Source organism: Tursiops truncatus, chromosome 17 (genome assembly GCF_011762595.2).
Source record: "Tursiops truncatus isolate mTurTru1 chromosome 17, mTurTru1.mat.Y, whole genome shotgun sequence".
Classification (NCBI taxonomy): Eukaryota; Metazoa; Chordata; class Mammalia; order Artiodactyla; family Delphinidae; genus Tursiops; species Tursiops truncatus.
The window spans coordinates 43,545,715-43,567,647 of record NC_047050.1 but is presented as its reverse complement, the minus strand read 5'-3'; the positions used below and the strand labels follow the sequence as shown (position 1 = coordinate 43,567,647).

Below are 21,933 nucleotides of genomic sequence, written 5' to 3'. Positions count from 1 at the left end.
CGGCCGCCGGGGCCCCTCCGGAGCCAGCATCCTCAGTGAGGCCTCCCTCCCCTTGGGCTCCGGGGCAGTTCCGTGACGGCGGAGGGAAGAGACCCTGAGCCGGGAGTTCCAGCTCTGCAGAAACGCGGGCTCCGTTCTCTCCATTAGTTCTTAATACTTATCTTAAAGTTCTGTAGATTGACCTAAGATTAACATAAAATAAAATATAAAGGAAAGAGAGTATTAACTAGAACTTTCTTATCAAGTTGGGGACTCACAAGCTTTCACTAAAACCTCCTTATTGTTATGTGGGTTGAGACAAGTGCTGTTTGGCGTTCGGAGCTCTTGTTATTGAGATCTGGGTGACTGCCTTGTCCCAAAGGATGAGTGCCTGCATCCTCATGACGTTTCCTGGGCAGTGCCACAGAGCGTGGAGTTGGAGTTTTAAATACTAAGCTGTGCCAGCCCTCTAAGATCTGACCCCCAAAGTCCTGCTTTTAACAATCCCAGGGAATTAGCCTCTGAGCCAGTCATTGGACACTGTCCCTTATGGACACTGTCCCTTAGGAATCAGAACCAGGCCATGGTGAACAACCAGAGGACTTTCTGGGGCTTGACTATTCCCATTATTGGCTGTTCTTGTGGTTTTTCTTCTGCCAGGAGGAACCAGTTCTCTTTTTCTTTCCTGGAGGTCTTTACTCCCCACTAGAGGTTACCCAGTTGTTAGAAACTGCTGTGTTACTAGAGGATCAGTGCTCTATGCAAGCTAGAGCACAGTTGAGGACTGTACCCAGCCCCAGGAGAGTAATAACTGTTATTCTTTGGGTGCTTAAGTCATACAGCTAGTAAGTAGCTGGATTGGGATTCTGACCCAGGCATTCCAGCTCCAGATACATTCTGGGTGGAGTAACCAAGCTCTTTGAACATCTGACAGTAGAGAAACTGCCTCTCTAGAGTGCTGTTCACTCCTGAAAGTAGCGCCTCTCAGGACAGGCAGACTGTATCACATCTCTCTCCCTTATGCTTTCCCCTCCTCTAAAGCAGCCTCCAGTATGCCCATATCCGTTCACAAGGCGACAGGCTCAGCCTTCTGTGCATCTTGAAAGATATCATGCATTAGTGCCTCTAACTCTGCTTGTGGAATGGTTCTTATGACACATTCCCTTTGGTAAATACCAGGGCTTCTACCTGAGCCCTTCCAAATGGTAGGTCCTACAAACTCTTCCATAAATAATCTCTTACTCTCCTAGCACCCAGAGAAATGACTTCAAAGAAGACCTTTCTTTCTTCTTTCCTTCCTTCCTTCTTTCCTTCCTTCCTTCTTTCCTTCCTTCCTTCCTTCCTTCCTTCCTTTCTTCATGGAGAAGATGAGCACATTTAGACTCAACAATCTTTTCATCAAAATCTTTAGGCCTCTCTATGACCCAGACATTGCACTCCTGGCCATTTATCCCAGAGAAATGAAGACTTAATATAAAAATATGTACCTGAATGTTTTTAGAAGCCTTAACATAATGCCCCAAAACTGGAGATAATCAGATGTCCTTCAGTAGGTAAACAGTTAAACTGTGGTACATCCATACCTTGGAATACTACTCAGCAGTAGAAAAGAAACAAACTGTTGATACAGGTAACAACCCAGATAAATCTCCAGAGAATTATGTTGAGTGAAAAAAAAAGATCCTCAAAGGTTACATACTGTATGGCTCTATTTATGTAACACTCTAGAAATGACAGAATTATAGTAATGGAAGACAGTAGTGGTTTCCAGGAGATAAGGAGAGGTAGGGGCAGGCGGGGAGTAGGTGTGGCTGTAAGAGGGCAAAGATCCTGGTGGGGCTGGAAATATTCTGTATCCTGACAGTATCAATGTCAATATCCTGGTTGTGATATGGTGCTACTGTTGTTTTACTCTGTGTTACCATCAGGGGAAACTGGGTGAAAGGTACACAGGATCTCTCTGTATTGTTTCTTACAACTGAATTTGAATGTACAGTTATCTCAAAATAAAAGGTTTAATTTAAAAAATCTTTAGTCCTCTTCACCCTTTGGACAATAGTTAACGTGTCCCGATTTTTATTCATTTCTATTATTTCTTGGGGAATCTATCAATAGCTTTCTAGTGGTTTATTTAGGGTCTTCAGCATTTTCTTGGCAGGTTTCTAGTAATTAGGTCTAATGCATTTATATAGCATTAAGTTTGAAATCACATAAATTTGTAATTTGATCGTTTATTTTCTTATGTGACCTTGTCATATCAAAAGAAACTGGCAGAAAATGGTCTTTCTTATGGATTTAAGGAAACATTAGGATTACTTTGGGGGCACATAACTATATAATCGATAATTCTATCTCCAAATAAACAGCTACACTTGTCCTTTTCATAATATAAATCCTACTATCTTCAGAATAACCCCTGTACCATTTTAACATTGAAAAAGCCACATCTTAAATTAATATATTAGACTTTAGTCATGAAGACTCAGCTCTAGTGGGCAGGACATAGAAGGAAAATAGTAGGCTTGGGTGAACGCAGACTATTTGTTCAGGGAAATCAATTAAGTGGCTCAGTGATAATGAAATCTGTCTAAACTGGTATTACAGACTTGCAGAAATATAAGGGAACAGTTGAAGAGGGTTGGATGTTTTGCGTATTATCATGTCATCTTGATATTTGCTGAACTGTTGTGGGACTGGTCCTCACATGTAGTTTGTCTTCACTTCCAACCTCACACTGATAGCCCTTATGATACAACCCGACTTACGTATGGTAAATGGAGCTTTATAAAATGCCATTGATTATTCCCTATAAGTTTATTTAAAGGGACTTGATGACAGCGTAAATGACTAGTAAAAGTCATGAATTTCAGCTGGAACTATAAATTTGGGATTTAGACTTTATATCCCAAATTTACCACTTAGCATATTATCTGGAACATTTTGGGCACACAGTAAATGTTTGCCTAACAAATTACTATTGATTTTTTGTGATCCATGCTGCCTGTCCGTGACTCCCTTGCTTCCACGTTTCCTCAAGAAAAGAGTGCAGTGGAACTGATGGGGGACTCTTCAAATGTCTGTCAGTGCCCTAAGGGGAAACCTGAGGGGGGTCCCAGTGAAAGTGTGAGTGTGGGGCTGCACCGAGATGCAGGAGGGGTGGGGTCAGGCATGTGGAAAAGACTGCAGATAGATTTGAGCCAGCTTTCTTTCACACTGAAAAGAAAAGGTAGTTGGACAATCTCAGGAGGAGATTTAAGTACCAGTATTCAAGACAGATTAGACATTTTTTTTCTTAAATGTACCTGTTTGGTTTAAACACAAGTATTGGTTGTTTTTAATTTTTTCCCCCACTGCAAATAGCATTTTATTTCTAAAATTGCTTTAGTGGGCTAACCTGAGATGTAGCCACCATTTATAATGGGAAAAATATGCATTCCAAATTCTGGTAAGTTAGAGTGAATTTTCAGAGCACAGTTTCTCCTCTATTGATGGTAACATAATCTGACTCTCTTTCTTTCATCTTTCTGACCGTGCTTTCTTGTTAGTGGGCAACAGAGCTTCTCCTTATTAAGCCCTTCTTTCCTCCTTTTCACCACTTTATTACTCGTCATTGACTTTAGTAGCCTCATAAGTTGATGCCTTACCCATAGATTTTCTGGAAAATATCTACAGGTCCCTGTACCTTGCCTGTGTTTAGTAGAATAGCAAGTCCTTTTTCACACCACATCTTTGTTATAACTGAATTTTCTATTTATTATAGATCCTTGCTTGCACATTTCTGGATAGTCTGTTGAACCTTCTTAAGAATTCAGAGAAACTGCCGTGGGACCACGGAGAGAAAGATCTAATCTTAAGGCTTACGTGAGTATTTTCTACTGTGGACTCCCTCACAACATGTGAAAGCTTCAGTGAACTGTGGCCTTGCTTTGGGGCAGATTCAGTTCTATAGTCAAGATGAAAAATGTTATCTATCATTGGGCTTATTAAATTTGGAGGTTAGTAGCTTCTCAAGGGCACAAAGAAATCACAAAATAAACCATGCTTATTCTCACTTAAAAAATAGACAAGAAAGACTTGTCCTTTTTACTGAGCTGATGTTCGAAAGAATCCCAGTCTGCAAACCACAAGAATTCTTAACTGTTTGAACCAAAAATACCAAGTAGATTGTTTTTCATTATCTATACTTAGAGAATTTAACCGAAACACGGTACCTCGTGAAAAGCACTTGATATGTGGTATTTTAATTTTTTAAAAGCTTGTGATACCTCTGTCTTTTTTATGATCCAATCCAATGACTACTGTAGGGGAAAATAGGGAGATTACCCTTGAAAGAGAATTCTTGACTGTTTTTTTGAGAAACATCTTACCATTTGGTTAATTTCTTTAAAAAGCATTATATAGTATCATAATCCGAGGTTTATCTTATCTTGATCCCTGTAATTCTTAATCATAAACATATTTTCCCGTTATTTAGAATTATCCTTAACAGCTCCTTCTCACCCTTTATATCCAACAGGTCATTGAGTTGTGTTCATTCTATCTAGTGTATCCCTCTCCAGTATGCCCCCTTCTCTCTGCCACTGCCTTAGATCAGGCTATCATCATTTCTTGCCTGGATCTCTACAATGACACCAATTGATCTCCCTGTCTCCAATCTTGACCCCCTCCAAACTAACCTCTCTGTATTGCCAGAAAGTCATCTTTCTGAAAGACTAATATACTAAGACCATGCCATTTCCTTGACTTAAAATCCTTCAATGACTCCTTATTAAAATTCAGGTATAATAAATCTTACTATGGACTTGTTAGGAAGATTAAACAAAATTCATTAAGACCCCTTAATGCAGTGCCTGGCTCGGAACAGGCTCTCAGTCTGTGTTAATGTTTCCCCCTTGCACGCATGGCAGCAGCAGAGCTTAAGGTGGCCCAGGAATAGAGGGACAGTGGCTCTGCTGGAAACCAGGCCAAAAGGAGTGGGGGCCAAGAATCTCACCGAACTCCAGAGCCAGGCTTTCCTAAATCCCTGGGAGGTTAGGCACAATAGATTGATCTAGCATCCAGTTCCATCTGTGTTCCAGGAAGACTTTGCCTGATAAATTATAAGCCAAGCTCATCTGTGACTAAGCTTTTTTAACCTTAGAGTAAGGGAGCCATCTTAACAAACACATCGGTCTCTGCCTTTGTGTTTTCTTGTTTGGGTTTGTTTTCTCTTTAACTTCTTAGTAAAGTTTCTTTTGTCAGGCTTTAACTTTTTCTTAAATGAACCAAGGAAGGGACAATTGCAGGTGGGGTGGAGACACACCCACACACGCACGCATGCACGCGCACGCACGCATGCACTGAGAGACCAAGAAATTGCTGAGGGCAGGGAAGCATCAATGAAGGATGTGTGGAAACACCTACTGGTGAACCGAGGCTACTCAGATGGGTGAAGTATTAGCATGGACACAGCTGGGATAGCTGCCTTTGTCCTGCCTCTGCATCCCCACAGAGACCTGTTTTTCCTCATCTCTCCATCTTCAGACAGGGGGAGTTTGGCAAAATCAGATATTTAGATAACCACAGAACAAAGCAGAATAGGATCAATACTGTAAAAAGGACAGAATTCTTAATTTCATGATACTTCCAGTTTTTAAATTTAGTTTGTTGCCTTCCTTAGCTTTTCTCTTTCTATGAAAAATTTGAAGTTTGTGCTCTAAACACATTTAGCAGGTCCTTATTGAGTGTGAATTAAGTTATTGTTTTTTTCATGCTGATTTAGTTAACTTTTGAGCTGATAATTCTGTTTTACCATATAGAATATCTCAAATACAATAAAAAGCAAATATATGAAAGAGAATTACTTTGTTTTAAATAAGAATCTCTACCAGTAGTAGCGTTTGTGTGTGTGTATGTGCGTGTATAGGTAGTTTTATGAAGTTTAAGGAACATACTGTCTTTGTCTTCTGATGATGTAATAAACTTAAATCTAAGCACTTCTATCTTTTTTTTTTTTTTTTTTTTTGCTGTACGCGGGCCTCTCACTGTTGTGGCCTCTCCCGTTGCTGAGCACAGGCTCTGGACGCGCAGGCTCAGCAGCCATGGCTCACGGGCCCAGCCGCTCCGTGGCATGTGGGATCTTCCCGGACCAGGCCATGAACCCATGTCCCCTGCATCTGCAGGCGGACTCTCAACCACTGCGCCACCAGGGAAGCCCTAAGCACTTATATTTTGCTTCACTTTAAAAATATCTCAATCCAGGGACTTCCCTGGCCGTCCAGTGGTTAAGACTCCATGCTTCCAATGCAGGGGATGCAGGTTTGATCCCTGGTTGGGGAACTAAGACCCACGTGCCGTGTGGTGCGGCCAAAAAAAAAAATCTCAGTCTTTTTATATGATGAAAAGTGAAATATGGCTTTATGGTAATTTAATTGCAATTTTGATTCAACAGATATGAAAAAAATGAGACATTTTAATGGAAAATAAAATATAATAATTGATAACTCTGTTGTTGTTTCTGTTTGGTGAGGTAATTTATTAGAGGCAGGAGGCCAAGAAGAAAAAGAAATAGCGCTTTTCTAAATGACTTCATTGTCTTGAGTTAGTTGGCTTCTCTGAATCTTGTTCACCTCATATTTCATTACAGGCACATTCCGTCACCACATCTGAACAATGTCCTATGTTTTTGTGAATGATTCTTCTCAGACTAATGTGCCCCTGCTACAAGCCTGTATTGATGGAGACTTTAACTACTCCAAGAGGCTTTTGGAAAGTGGCTTTGACCCAAATATTCGTGACACCAGGGGCAGAACAGGCCTTCACCTCGCAGCAGCCCGAGGGAATGTAGACATCTGCCAGTTATTACATAAATTTGGTGCTGATCTCCTGGCCACAGATTATCAGGGAAACACAGCTCTTCATCTCTGTGGCCACGTGGATACTATTCAATTCTTAGTTTCCAATGGACTCAAAATTGATATTTGGTAAGTTCTGTGGTTTTTGAAGTCTTGTCACTTCTTCCCATTAGTCTGTCAACCAATGATCTAATCTTGGAGTCCATTGATTTTGTTTCCTCACTGATTGAGCACAGCAAGTTCAGAAGGGTATTGAGGACAATGAGTAAGGGAACAAGAGGCTGACTTCTAGATTTATGCTGAAGCAGTGTATGTTTTTCTATGAAGATAGTGGCTAGGTTCTGCTACTAATTAATTGTGTATTGTAAGACAAGGGCACTTGTCAACAATCTGTTGCAGCCTGGGCACTGCACATACTGTGTTTAGCTCATTTAATCCTCAGAATGAATAACTCTTAAGGTAGGTATTCATTTTATAGATGAAATAATTGAGACAAGCATTCTGAGTTAAATGACTTAACAAAGGTCACACAGCTGGAACCTGAACCTAGTTCCACCTGATTCCAAAGCTTGTTTGCCTTCTGTCATATAATATACCATGCTAGCTTCATAATCTCTCTGGGGCGCTCACAGTCCTTTTGATACTGAACAATTTGAAGAAGTAGTGGTTTTTTTGGTTTGTTTTAGTGATTCCATCTCTTGAGTGGGAAAGATCAGGCCACTTTAAAAAGTGACCTTGACCTTTAAGCCACAGTTTCATGTTGCCCTAATTTATTGGTGCTCTAGTGTCCCTAAATTTGAATAAGACAGTAAATGGTTCTGCTGCTACAGAACAAGATGTGGTGGGAATTAACTATAGGATTCAGTGTTACTTGGGCTCTCTCCTGTTGTTAAATAGCTAGGTGAACCAGAGCAGCTTATTTGATTGCTTTTGAGCGTGGGTGGTTTTTTTTGTTGTTTGTTTAATTCTTAGACATTTAAAAAATATATATACCCTTCTCATGAAATATATAAATGTCAGATAAGGGTGAATCTAGAATTTTCCAATTAATTTCTAGGAAGATGCCCTCCTTTTCTTTTATTTATTCTCATTTATCTACTCTTGCCTGTATATATTTTTTTTCCTTTTTCTCTAAAAGGAAAAAAAAAAAAGGTTAACTCAAAATTCAGGTTCCACCTCAACCGCTGGTTCTGCTCTGGGTTTTAATTTCGAGTTAATGGGACCCATGCCTTCCTCACTGAGATCTACACAAATGGCTACTAACAGTATAATATAACCTCTTTATTTTTATGAACTTTTTAGCAATCATCAAGGTGCTACACCCCTGGTTCTGGCAAAGCGCAGGGGAGTGAATAAAGATGTCATCCGATTGCTGGAATCTTTGGAAGAGCAGGAGGTAAAAGGATTTAACAGAGGAACTCACTCAAAACTGGAGACTATGCAGACAGCTGAGAGTGAAAGGTACTTTGATACTTTCAAGTAAAGTGCTTTGATACTTTCTTTGAACTTATATTAGTCCTTATGGCTCCAGATTACAATTGAAAAGCTATTAACGGAAAGTACTGTGTGCCCACATGCACAGAATGTTCTGTTAGCCACTGGGTAAGGGCAGCCTGCTGTATTGGTAGTACAAGTGAAAAGAGCTGAATAAGAGGGAGGGAAACAGGAGTCTGAGAATTTAAGTACAGATCACAAAAAGAATGGAATTTTGAAAAAGGAGGAGAAAGATAAGTCAGGACAAGAACTTGGACAGTATTAGAAAAGACCAAAAAGCTGCCTTTCAAAGGTAGGGAATTAAAGTGCTGAGGAAAAGTAAAACAGGAGGAGAGTAAGACAAGACTTAACACATACACAGTTCAGTGATGTGAAAGTGACTTTTACATGAGACGGAACAAATGAAATTTGGGCTCCTGTAAGTAATTGAAGCTAAGATGTAGTGACTGACAGGGTCTCAAATATCTCATCATTTCTCATCTAGAAGCAGTTTAGAACATAGTTCAGGGAGCTCTGGAAAGGTGACCAGGCATCTTTTCTCTGGCATCACGGGCTCAACAGGTAAAGTCTCTAGGCCAGACTTAGTTGTACTAGCATGTAGTTTGGTTGACCGCCATGGAGTTTAAGCTTTCCAGGTATTACAGGGGAGGAAGGATGATGAGCTTTATAGTCTCCTCCCACAATTTTCAGTGGACTAGGGCCCTCAGTAGCTATTGACCCAGTAGCAGATTGACCAAGACTTGGAATTAGGAGCATATGGTCCACTTAGACTGTTGGGATCATTGTTTCTGTGAGTTCCAGATGAAATCCTCTGTTTTTCATAGTTCACCCTTAATTTGATTCTTCTGTGCCCGTGACTCCTTTCCTCCCTCTTCGTGGACTGCCTGGTGTACTCCTTGGGGACCATTAATTCTACTCTCAAGTTTAGGATTATTTTGTTTGTTACAAATACTTATTATTGTCCAAAGAAATTAAACAGTTTTACTTCTAGAACAGTGCATGCTCCTTATGAGTTATCACTGAAGACTGGCAGGTACATAAAATAAGAAGCCAGAGGTGCATTGCAAGCCCTTCTTTCACCTGTGTGCTCTGGATTGGCAGTCAAGATGCTATAAGCAATTCAATAACATTGAGTTATCTGTTTTTTATTAAAGATCATGTTCTTGCAAAATAACTTAAAATTTATTTTCAAAACTACTTTAAGCTTCTTTACTGTGAAAAATGTCCGAGAATGTGCATTTTCTTGGTATATATTCAGGACGTTGCTTGGTATATTTTGTTAATAGCCAATTTCTTGGCATCTCTTTAGTAGAAATATACTTTATTTTGCCTCAGTTGTGATTATTTATTAACTAAGAAGTGATTAGTCATTTGAGCAATGCAATATGAAGTATTTATTCCTACTTCTTTCACGTACCTGCCATTGCACTTCAGCATGAGAATTTGCATTATTTACGGCATTATGTAAAGCCTGTTCTTTGAAAATTGAATTAGTAATACTTGTACTACCTAGTTGTCCTATCTTACTCCTGCCCTTCAGTGTCATGGTAGGAAGGTGTGGTTGAAGCTTAAATTAAAAAGCTTAAAGCAGCATCATTGGTTATTAGGGAAAATGCAGATCAAAACCACAGTGAAATACCACTTTATACCCAATAGGATGGCTACAATCAAAAAGATGGACAACAACAAGTACTGGCAATGATGTGAAAAAATTCGAGCCGTCATACATTGCTGGTGGGAATGTAAAATAGCATAGCTGCTGTGGAAGACAGTCTGGCAGCTCCTCAAAAAGTTACACAGAATTACCATACGACCCAACAACTCTACTTTTAGGTATACACCCAAGAAAATTGAAAACACATGTCACACAAAAACTTGTACATGAATTTCATAGAAGCATTATTTATAATAACCAAAAGGTGGAAACCACCCAAAAGTCCATCGATGATGAGTGGATAAACAAACTGTCATCTATCCATCTAGTGAAACATTATTCCACCATAAAAAGGAATGTAATACTGATATGTGCTACAACGTGGATGAGCTTTGAAAACATGCTACATGAGAGAAGCCAGGCACAAAAGGCCAAATATCATATGATTCCATTTATATGAAGTGTCCATAATCAGCAAATAGAAAGTAGTGGTTGCCAGGAGCAGGGGAAGGGGCAGTGGGAAGTGGCTGCTGAAGGTACAGAGTTTATTATAGAGGCGACCAAATGTTCTAAAATTAGATAGTGGAGATGGTTCTACAACTTTGCGAATTTACTAAAAACCACTGAATCATGTACTTTAATTTTTAAAATTTTACTTGTTGCTGTGTGCAGGCTTTCTCTAGTTGCAGCGAGCAGGGGCTACTCTTCATTGTGGCGCGTGGGCTTCTCATCATGGTGGCTTCTCTTGTTGCGGAGCATGGGCTTGAGGCACACGGGCTTCAGTAGTTGCAGCATGCGGGCTCAGTAGTTGTGGCACGTGGGCCCTAGAGCAAGTGGGCTTCAGTAGTTGCAGCACACGGGCTCAGTAATTGTGGCGCGTGGGCTCTAGGGCACGTGGGCTCTAGGGCGCACTGGCTTTAGTAGTTGTGACGTGTGGGCTCAGAAGTTGTGGCTTGCGGGCTCTAGAGCACAGGCTCAGTAGTTGTGGCGCATGGGCTTAGTTGCTCCGCAGCATATGGGATCTTCCCGGACCAGGGATGGAAACTGTGTTCCCTGCATTAGCAGGTAGATTCTTAACCACTGCACCATCAGGGAAGCCCCTGAATCACATACTTTAAAAAGATGAATTTTATAGTACATGAATTACATCAATTTAAAAAAAGTGAGGGAGGGACTTCCCTGGTGGCACAGTGGATATGACTCCATGTTTCCAGTGCAGGGGGCCTGGGTTTGATCCCTGGTTAAAGAACCAGATCCCACATGCATGCTGCAACTAAGAGTTTGCATGCCACAACTAAGGAGCCCATGTGCTGCAACTATGGAGCTGGTGAGCTGCAACTAAGGAGCCTGTGAGCCACAACTAAGGAGCCCGCCTGCCACAACTAAGACCCTGTGCAACCAAATAAATAAATATTTTTTAAAAAATAAAGTGGGGAAAAGTTTAAAGGGATTGGCTAGTACATGGCATTGTGGCATAGCTGTGTAATGATTAGCCTTTTCTAGAACAGGAGATAAAGCAAGATTTTGAATGTGTTTAGTATTTTCCAGTCCCCTTATGATTCCCTGAAACATAGCATAACTTCTTAAGGGCCTATCAGTCAAGTTGATGAAAAACATTTCCCCACACCCCCTTATATCCTAAGTTTAATTTAGTTCCTTTTTACTCTGTAGGTATGGGATGACAGAGACAGTGTAGGTGACACATGTACAAAAACGATTACACACGCACACACAGACCATCATGCTAGAATCAGGTATTTCCTAGACAGTAGAAAACATTTCATTGGATCAGGTTGCTATAGACAGTTCTGATTGGCAAAACTTCATGGGCTCCTAGAGAACGTGCAACTGAATTCTCATTTTACAGGTCCCTACCCCACCCGCCACTATCCAGAAGTAGAGTGTTCCTAGGAAACCTTTCCTTAAGCCGAGATGGCATAAAGCAATTGCCTTAGGACTCATCTTACTAATGGATGCACAAAATAAATCGAGATAAAGCACAGATGCTCACAGACACAGTTCAAAGATATTGCAGCTGGATGCTGAGATGCTGAGTGTAGTTCCTGGGGAAGGAGCTTGGTGGTGCCACTCTTCCTGCAAAATAAACATTAAACACTTTTTGCTTTTCGCCTTTTTTCGTATAAAAGCAAAAATCCTCTTGGGATTACTTTCAGTTAGCAAATACTGGTAGTATTGTAGATGTTTCTTAAAAGTGAGGAGGCATAAAGCAAACTTGGAAAAAATGGGGGATACCTGTATATCTAACACTTTTAAGTATGAGAGCATGTTGACTCAGACGTAGTCAATAAATTTGATGTAAGTCAAAATTAACCTCTCCTGAACTTCTTAAAGTTCTAATCTTATTTTTGAACTTGCTTGAGTTTTCTTTAAATTTTTGTGTTGTTGTAGATTCCCATTGAAAATGTCTTCTCCTATTCAGAAGATAAATATAAAAAAAAGTTTGGATGTCAAACAGATTGGCCCATTAAGAAATCACCTGCCCATGATTAGAGAAGACTCTAAATGCCAGTAAACGCTGAAGTGCCTTTGTTTAACAGTGTCAAGAAGTAAAATAAAGTTGTAGTTACCAAAAAAAAAAACTGTCAATTTTGCATGATGAACCAGGCTCTTAAGACATTGTTTTGTGCTGTTTCCATTGTTCTGCCCCAAGATGGTTGGAAGAATATGAAGAGAAGGAGTTTAGGAAGGATAATAACAGTGGTAGATAGTTGATACCTGTGATTATGGTCATTGTGGCTTTAATCTAAATGATACCCTGTTGTTGGTCCTGCATGTTGTGACGTAATTGTGGGTGCTAATCCCTTAGAGCTTCAAATTCATCACTGTGCAGCCTTCCAAATACCAATGTCAGATATACTCTATTTGTAGTGGTCATATTTCTTGCTTATATAGTTACAAAAACCTGAATCGGTGTTTTTATGGTATTTGTGCTACCTTATTTTCAACTAGACTCAGCCTTTATATAGAAGAGAAATAAACCTATATTATGTTATTGTACAAGATGGAACTAAAACCAGTAGGAGGAACCTATTAAGAGGAATTCCTAATGGTTAGCCCTGTCCAAGTGTACAATAGACTGAAGAGTAAGCATCCATTACTAGAGTATTACAGTTTAAAGAAGGAATTCCTTCATTGGTCAGATTATTGAACTAAATTAATAAAAATTCCCTTTTCACTTTAAGATTCACATACTTTATAGAACAGTTTTTTAGACTTGCCCGTCTTTGCTTATTTCCATTAACATGAGTTCTTAAATTTTGAATCATCGTGTTGAATTCTAAATTTCAAATAACCAAAATGTGTTTTGCTTTAGTACCTGGTGGAAACAGCTCATTTGACCTACTTCAAGACTTCTGCTTGGGACGTTTTTATTAGAAAAGGATTTTTAACTGACTCTTCTAGATACTAAACCAAGAAACATAATCATTACTGTTTAGCAGTTTATAGTTAAAGTTAGATTGTCCAGATACCTGCACGTATATAAATCAGTACACAGATGGGTGAGAATATATATATATGTCAGTTTTCTTCTTGTAAATATTGTATTTTAAGGTTGGTCTTTTCTAAACGATGCAGTTCCTATGGTTTTATGTTTTTGAAATGTGTTGTTTCATGCCCTTTCTTTTCCCTTTGCTTCTCTCACAGTGCCATGGAAAGCCATTCCCTCCTCAATCCCAACCTGCAGCAAGGTGAGGGGGTCCTGTCCAGCTTCCGAACCACGTGGCAGGAGTTTGTAGAGGATCTGGGCTTCTGGAGGGTGTTGCTCTTGATCTTTGTCATTGCTCTGCTGTCTCTTGGCATCGCCTACTATGTGAGTGGGGTGCTACCCTTTGTGGAAAACCAGCCTGAACTGGTGCATTAGAAGAGCCCATGGGAGAGGAGGCAGATGCCAGTGTCCTGGCTTCCGTTGTTTGTTCTCAGTTTCTCAAAGTTTTCTCTTGGTGCAAAGCAGTGAGGGCTGTACATTTTTTCTTTTTGCAGTTTTACACATCGTAATCCTTGTAGAAGAACTAACTACATACTGTAGTCAAGTATACTGTCCTAAAGCTACCTCCACCTCAGCCTGACTTCTTAGGAAAGGCTCTGCGTAGCCTTGTTTGATAAAAACATGGAAGTGACTAAAGAATGAGAGATAGAGGATGAGACTAGGAAATCCTTGCTACAGAAATCTTACCCTAACATAAGAACAACTAAAGTGAAGTGTTTGAAGGTTGTCTTATATGATTAGTTTTCGTTGGTAGTTTTGTTTTTGTTTATTTTTGCAAGAGTTGCTTTTCTCTTTTTATTTACTCTCTCTGGGGAATATTGGGGGCGGGGCTAGGGGAGAATGAAGCATTCAGCTTAAAACTTGAAGTGCTTTTTTCAAATCCTGTGTAGAGGAAATCAGTATTTTTGGAATGCTTGGTTTGTTTTAATATTTTCAAGTCTAGTCACATACCAAACAGAACTTTTGAAAATGAGCTGTAGTTTCCTCAAAAATGACTGATTTGATCTTATATTTATTTGTTTTTAGGATAATTTTGATTTTTTTCTAAGTGCTTTGCTTGTTGTTGATATCTGTGACGAATGAACTTGAGAAGTTCATTTTGTTCATTTGTCAATTTCCCCTAGTGTTTATTTCAGAGATATTCTATTCATCAAAAATGCAGTCAGAAAACTTTCTCTACTCAGTAGTTAGCAGGGGAAAATAATTCTGATGTTTAAACGTCACTGTAATTCTGTAGTACTATTATTATGGTGAAAAATTCAGTTCTATAAGCTAGCTGTGTTGTCACAATTGTATCATAGTTCATAATTTTTTCATTTTATGTGCAATCCTGTTTAGAGGCCCCGTTAGAATTGTGGTGACAATCCCATACATGTCAGTTGTTCTCTGATGGCAAGAATGGATGGTGTATTTCTGAATTAACAGTGTTGAACTCTATTGTACTAGGTGTTATAAACTCTTTCTGAATGCTAATATTATGTAAATTGAAATATGGCCCCCAAACTGTATTGCAGCTTTTAGCAGTTGTTTGAAGGCCTCTTTTGTTAATGATTCTGCTATGTTTAAGTCATATTCTTGGGTTATTAAAAAAAGGATATGAAGACTTGAGAATTAATTCATTGGGTGTAGTCAGAAGATTATAGTGAAAGAACTAACGGTTTTATTTTTTAGAACATAAGTCATCTAAGCTACCGCTAATTGAATTGTTGCTAGAATTAGAAATTATAATTTAAAGCAGAATTGGTATTTCTGTGATTCTTTTTGCTTCTTAATATTTTCTCTTTTGCATTTATATATCTAGGATTGAGGCATTTTTCTTTCATGTGACTTTATCGTGTCTTAAAGAGCTGTTCTAAAATTCCTGATTTACCTGGCTGCCTCAGGATCAGCTCATAGCATCTTGCTTTTAGGTTAGATACAAACAAAATTAATCATACTTGGTGTAAATTCAGCAAACCATGGATGTTAGAATGGAGAACACTAGAACTCAAAATCAAAGTATATTCAGATTAAAAGCTTTGGAATTAGCTTTGCTTTTGTTTGTAACTCTAAACAGATGTGCAAAATTGGTTAACATGTATGTAAATATATTGCATTTTTTAAAGATTTATGTTTCCTTTTAAGTGCTGATTTCTTTGTATTCTATTCTCTGCATTCAGTATTCAGTAATACTACCAATAAACGTATTTATAATCTCTTAATCACAATCTGTTTGCTTAGGTATCATTGTTTTTCTTTTAATTTAGAATTTTTTTAAATGGGTTCCAATTGGCTGTTCATAAAAACAAAGTTTTTTTTTCAAACCTGATGTAATAGGTATATCACGTTTCACGTATGTTAGCCTTATAAATGTTCTGACACTAATTTGGGTGAATTGCTTTTGGATTTAAGCGTGATAATAACTACCATGATTAAGCACCTCCCAATTTTATAGGTCAGTTCACGTGCCTCATCTCATTTCATCCTTGTGTTCACCCCACCCCTGCTGTATTTTCCCCATTTTATAAGATGAGGAAACTGATACTAGGAGGTTTAAGTAACTTGTCCAATATCAGACAGCTAGGACATAGTGGAATAGGGATTCCGCATTCAGGCTCTATCCCCAATTATAAGTTTGCTTTTTCCTCCTGCCCTGCTGTCTGTCATGAGTCTGGCAGTGGAACCATCTAGAATCTTGCCTACTGCCATCTCAGCAACACCTGTTACTAAAATTTTCACTCCTGTTTCTAAATACTTCTCTTTTCCTTCTCCTATAATGCACCATTTTTCCACATCCTCCCAGGATTACTAACCCTTCATATTGAAGCTCAATCCCTGGCATGTTCAGAAAACCTAACATAGTTAAACGTATCTGACTGCCCACTTCTCTCCCTCTCATTCCTCATCACTTACCGTACTCAGTAAACAGGTACAGTTGACCCTTGAACACTGCAGGGGTTACTAGCAAGTAGGGGCACTGACCACCGCACAGCTGAAAATCAGCGAGTAACTTGACAGGGGGCCCTTGGTATCTATGGTTCTGCGTCTGCAGATTCAGCCAACAGTTGATGATCTTGCAGTACTGCACTACGTATCTTTTTTTAATATTTATTTATTATTTATTTATTTATTTTTGGCTGCGGCTGGGTCTTAATTGCGGCACTCGGGATCTTTGTTGAGGCGTGCAGGATCTTTCATTGTGGCGCGCAGGCCCTTTGTTGTGCTGCACGGGTTCCTCTTCTCTAGCTGTGGCGTACAGGCTCCAGGGCGCGTGGGCTCTGTAGTTTGCAGCATGTGTGCTCTAGTTGAGGCACAGGCTCAGTAGTTGTGACGCATTGGCTGCAGCATGTGTACTCTAGTTGAGGCACAGGCTCAGTAGTTGTGACGCATGGGCTTAGTTGCCCTGCGGCATGTGGGATCTTAATTCCCCGACCAGGGATCAAACCCACATCCCCTGCATTGTAAGGCAGATTCTTTACCACTGGACGACCAGGGAAGTCCCTGTACTACGTATTTAACAAAAAAAATCCGGGTATAAGTGGACCCATGCATTTAAAACCCTTGTTCAAGGGTCAACTGAATTTTTCTTTTTTTAAAGCCTGGTGGGATTTTTTTTTTTTTTTTTTTTTTTGGCTGCGTTGGGTCTTCGTTGCTGCACGCAGGCTTTCTCTAGTTGTGGTGAGCGGGGGCTGCTCTTCGTTGCGGTGCATGGGCTTCTCGTTGTGGTGGCTTCTCGTTGCAGAGCACGGGCAATAGACACGCGGGCTTCCGTAGTTGTGGCTCACGGGCTCTAGAGCGCAGGCTCTGTAGTTGTGGCGCACGGGCTTAGTTGTTCTGCGGCATGTGGGATCTTCCTGGACCAGGGCTCGAACCCATGGCCCCTGCATTGGCAGGCGGATTCTTAACCACTGCGCCACCAGGCAAGTCCTCAACTGAATTTTTTTTTTTTGGTCTTTTTGATGATAAGTTTCATGAGAGCAGGGACTTCGTCTGTGTTTCCTTTCCTATTCACAGTGCACCCTGTAGAACTCTTTGAACACAAAGACTTTTTTTTTTTTTACAATAACTGTATTTTTTCTTTTCAGATTTAAACGTGCTTTTCACACGTTTCCTCCAACAGGCTGCATGTGTGAATGTGCTGACCATTCTTCTTCCGCAGTATGCCTGCCACTGGATGGAAGGGCTAGAGTCTTGTACCCCTGGCTTCTTTATGTAAGAGCATGCAGGCTTTCCACTAGTATAGCCTGCCTCACATTTACCACAGGTTTTTTAAAAAAAGCATAGTTGCTCTCTATTTTACCACATGGTATTAGAAGTCCAGAAACAATAGTCACCTTTTGTTGTTGTTGTTGTTTTATTTTAACCAGACCTCAGTCTTTGACTTGTGAAATTGTTTATGAATGTATCAAAGTGCTTTCAGCTGCAAGAAGCCAAAATCCAAATTCAAAGTGGTTTAAACCATAGGAAATGTATTGACTTATGTAACTGGAAGCCCAGAGGTAGAGTAGACCCCAAGGGTGACATAATCCAAATCTAGCTCAGTTACCCTCTGCTTTTCGCACTGTCCTCCCGTTTGTTGGTTCCATCCTCCAGCTGGATCTGAGATGAGTCCAGAATTTTGAGGCCTGACATGCATTTGTGACCATGTAGAGAAGAAGAAAGAAACCATCTTTCCTCTGGTGTTCTCCCAGGAAGCTTTCCTGCTGAGTCCCCAGCCGACTTCCTCTTGGTTTCATTGGCCGACATTACATCGTGTACCCTATTCTCAAACCAGCCAATGCCGTGCACTGATTTACTAGGCCTAGCTTGATGGATCAGTCATCGGGGAGGGTGGGGTTGGTAGAATTAATGTGATTGGCTTGGACCAATTGTTTTAGAAATGATGGGAGGTGCTTCTGGCAGTAAGTGGGCAGGGCCCGTAGATGTTTTATGTCTTACAGAACATGGGGCAGTTTAGCACAACAAAGAATCATTCCACATCCCACATGATTCTTCAATGTTCTGCTGGTCATCCATATGGATAGTTTGGTTTTTTTTTTTAAGTTTGTTATCCGAGCCTAAACCCTAACTCCATTTTACATTTGAAAGTATTTTTTCATACGGTTTTAATATACACTGAATTTTCTAAGAATACAACCACAAGATAATTGCGGGGAGATTCTACTCTATTTTGTTCAAAGCTTGACCAGGAATTATACCTCTTCCAAGAAATCTTGTTATTGAAGGCGGTGTTACTGATGATAATTGAGTCCCCCATATAATTCTCTGTGTGGCTACTGATGACGTCACTGTTTCTTCTAGTGTAGCTGTGCCTGGGTCTTCACATATTGAAATGCACACTTTGTTATCAATTACTTTCCCTTTAATTTTCCTTTATATTACATGATTTATATTAAATCATTTTATTTCAGCAGTTGTTACTCACTTTTATCTGGGATGTATACTAGAGCTTCTTTTAGTCATCTTGGTATACCTTTTCCTAGTAGTTTATCTTGGAGGGTGCACCAGGAAGTAGCATTTCTCAAAGTTAATAGAACACTGGGGAGAAGAAAAGAAGCCAGCATCTGGTTAAACCTTTTAAAATTGTTCAAGCTGAAACAGTCCCAGCTGTGCTAGATGAAGTAGGACTTTGGGATCAGGCCCATTCCTTTGAGCTCTGAAGTCGATTCAAAACAGTTTTCTAGGGAGGATCTTGGCCTTGCTATGGGCACCTCCTTGGCTTCCCTCAAAGTACAGATAGGCTGGCACTCTGCTCAGCCGCTCATGTGTTCATTCTGTTCATTTTACATCACAAACGGACAGCTCCACGTAAGGCATAGGGGTCTGTGCTCATTAGGCAACAGAGGTTTGGTCACGCTCCAGTTAGATGTCAAGGAATAATACCATCTGGAGTTCTTGTTGCCTAATACTCCTCAAAAACTTAGCTGATAACAGTATTAAGAGAGTATCCCTTGGAAGCTCTTTTAGGTCAGCACTGTCCAAATTTTCTGCAGTGATGGAGATTTTCTGTTTCTGTGCTGTCTGGTGTGGTAGCCACTCATCACTGTGGCTACTCAAATTAACTTAAATTAAATTAGAAATTCAGTTCTTCTTTAGCACAGTTATGTGAGCCTGAAACCCAACTCCATTTTACATTTAACAAAACTAGCCACATTTCTAGTGTTCAGTAGCCACAAGAGGCTGTTGTATTGGACAGCATTTCTGCAGAAACTTCTTTTGGACAGCACTGTTCTCAGATCTGCCTCGGGCTCGTGGGGTCGGGGTAGTGCTAGCTGCGGGACTGTATTAAGGCAGTTTCCACCGCATTTGCTTTTACTGAGCTCTTTGTTATCAAGTGGTAACATTGTACCAGTGCTTATTAACTCACTTAATCCTCAGCAAATTGCTGTTGTATCCCCACCTCACAGGGCAAATGAGGTCACCCTGAGGCAGGTTGGAAAAACGCCCCAGGTCACACAGCTATTAAGTGGCAGAGCTGGGGTTTGAAGTCTGACAGGATAGGACTGGAGTCTCTTCTAACTGTTGCGCTGTGATGCCTCCGTCTGCTTAGTTGTGGTGCCACTATCTTGAAGTACGAATTGTCTCGAGGACTAGCCCAGTGTGTGAACCACTGCATCTATTCTAAGGAAAGTTACTGAGCATGCTGTTGGCACAGCTCTTCAGTATGAAGACCCCGATTGCTTTTTACAACCACAGATAACTGCATTTCTGCTGAGCTTTACTTCCATCTTATGTTCTCTATGAATTATGTAGTTGATCAGGTAGAATCTCTCTTTCACATCAGATGCTGAAAAGCTTAATGCCAGATTTGGGTTCCACCAGAAGCAATTGTAATCCTGGTCATTATGGTGATTTATTAGAACCTCATTCCTGGTTTATTTTATATCTTCATCTTTAGTTTTATTTTCCTATTCTAAATGTTCACTCTGAATTTATGCTATTCTGTATTAGTTAAGCCCCCTTAAATCATTTTCGGATCATGATGGGGGGATGGATAGTTAATTAGACAGTTATGAGTTTGGACTGAAAGAACTACCACAAAACTACCTGTCAGTTTCTGGAAACTAATGACAGAAAATGCATTGACCTTTTGCAGTTGGAAAAAATAGTTTGTGGCCTCCTATTCAAAATGCAATTTTGGTTTTTGGCATGGCTGCAATTGTTAGTTTACCTCATTTATATGTCTCTCCTTGTTCCAAAAAGGATTTGAGTTCAGCTGAATAAGCAGGTATTAGTCTAAACTTTGGAAATCAAATGTCCTAGTTCTGTTCTAGCATTTTGGTGAATCATTTGAGTGAAGCCTGAAAAATCAACATTAACAAGTACTATAATCATAGAATTTTAGAGATAGGGGGCCATTAGAAATCACCTGGAGACGGTAGAGGACCAAGAAGAACTCAATGACTGTGGTCCCTCAAGTAAGAAAGGGGCAGAAATGTTAGGTGAATCCACTCTATTACTCTTACCTCAACTACACTGCCCCTTACTCGCATGGTCTCCATCCCTCCAACCCCCACATGCTATTCTAAATGTTATTTTAAAATGTGAGTATCTGGCGTTAGATACATAAAGATAAACCTTGCATTGTGTTCTGTGTATTTTAATAATTAACCAGAACACTGACCTGTTTAGTAAGCTGTTGCTGTCATAAGCCAAGGATGTATTTTCCTGTCACCCAAGTCTCCTTTTTTTTTATGAACAGGAGAATCACCATAAACTATCATCTTCTCTTGATAAACATTTTAAGTGAGAAATCTTTTCAGTTCTCAAAAAAAAAAAAAAAAAAAAAAACCTGCAGCAAATAATGGACTTCTCTATAAAGTACCTTACACCGTGGAAATGCTGTGAGGCAGCTAAGTAGAAAGTTCCAGAGTACCACTGTGTCCCTGGTAAGTCACAGTACTTCTTTTGTTGTTGTTTTTTTTGTTTTGGCCACACCACATCGCTTGCGAGATCCTAGTTCCCAGACCAGGGATTGAACCTGGGCCTTTGGCAGTGAAAGCGCAGCGTCTCAACCTCTGGACCACCAGGGAATTCCCCACAGTACTTCTTAGTAGAACAACTATTTCTTCAATACTGCTGTCTGCTACATGCTTTTCATTCAAGTTAGGAGATTGATGGTTACAGGACCATTTGTAAACTCAAGCCCTCGAGTTATAACATGCCCTGCCTGATGGTGTTTAACAAGGCCATTCACTGCCTGGTTCCCTAGTGTGTCAGGGATGTCTTGTGGGTGTTAATTGAGCTGTTCAGTAAGTTGTTCCTGTGTGTCCTTTCCCACATCTTTGGAAGCATCTCTAAAGGAAGAAATGTGTGAAGATAGGAAAATAACCCACACCAGGATAATGCTATCACTGTATCTGCTTAGGAATCACTCATTTTAGGGGTATTCACTAGACTCTTCTCCCCCCTTTCTTTTCCCAAAGGTTTTGTTTTGTTTTACTTCCGGGTTACTTTTTTCATGTCCAGTTAGTCTGAGGATCAAC

At 40.0% G+C, this 21,933-nt stretch overlaps 2 protein-coding genes across 8 annotated transcripts in view; both read left to right on the top strand.

Annotated features, from left to right (window-relative positions):
• ANKRD46 (ankyrin repeat domain 46) overlaps window positions 1–15,675 on the top strand; it is a 37,097-nt gene extending 21,422 nt beyond the window's left edge. For all 5 annotated transcript variants that reach the window (XM_019925056.3, XM_019925058.3, XM_019925057.3 and 2 more), the window contains exons 2-5: window positions 3,740–3,840; window positions 6,605–6,941; window positions 8,115–8,273; window positions 13,627–15,675. In XM_019925056.3, the coding sequence (XP_019780615.1) occupies window positions 6,631–6,941; window positions 8,115–8,273; window positions 13,627–13,843 (687 nt within the window). In that variant the 5' untranslated portion in view covers window positions 3,740–3,840; window positions 6,605–6,630 and the 3' untranslated portion in view covers window positions 13,844–15,675. The remainder of the gene's footprint in view (window positions 1–3,739; window positions 3,841–6,604; window positions 6,942–8,114; window positions 8,274–13,626) is intronic.
• A 96-nt stretch (window positions 15,676–15,771) lies between these two features.
• LOC117308693 (uncharacterized) overlaps window positions 15,772–21,933 on the top strand; it is a 122,756-nt gene continuing 116,594 nt past the window's right edge. For all 3 annotated transcript variants that reach the window (XR_012327291.1, XR_012327290.1, XM_073794640.1), the window contains exon 1: window positions 15,772–21,336. The gene's annotated coding sequence lies outside the window, so the exon portion shown is untranslated. The remainder of the gene's footprint in view (window positions 21,337–21,933) is intronic.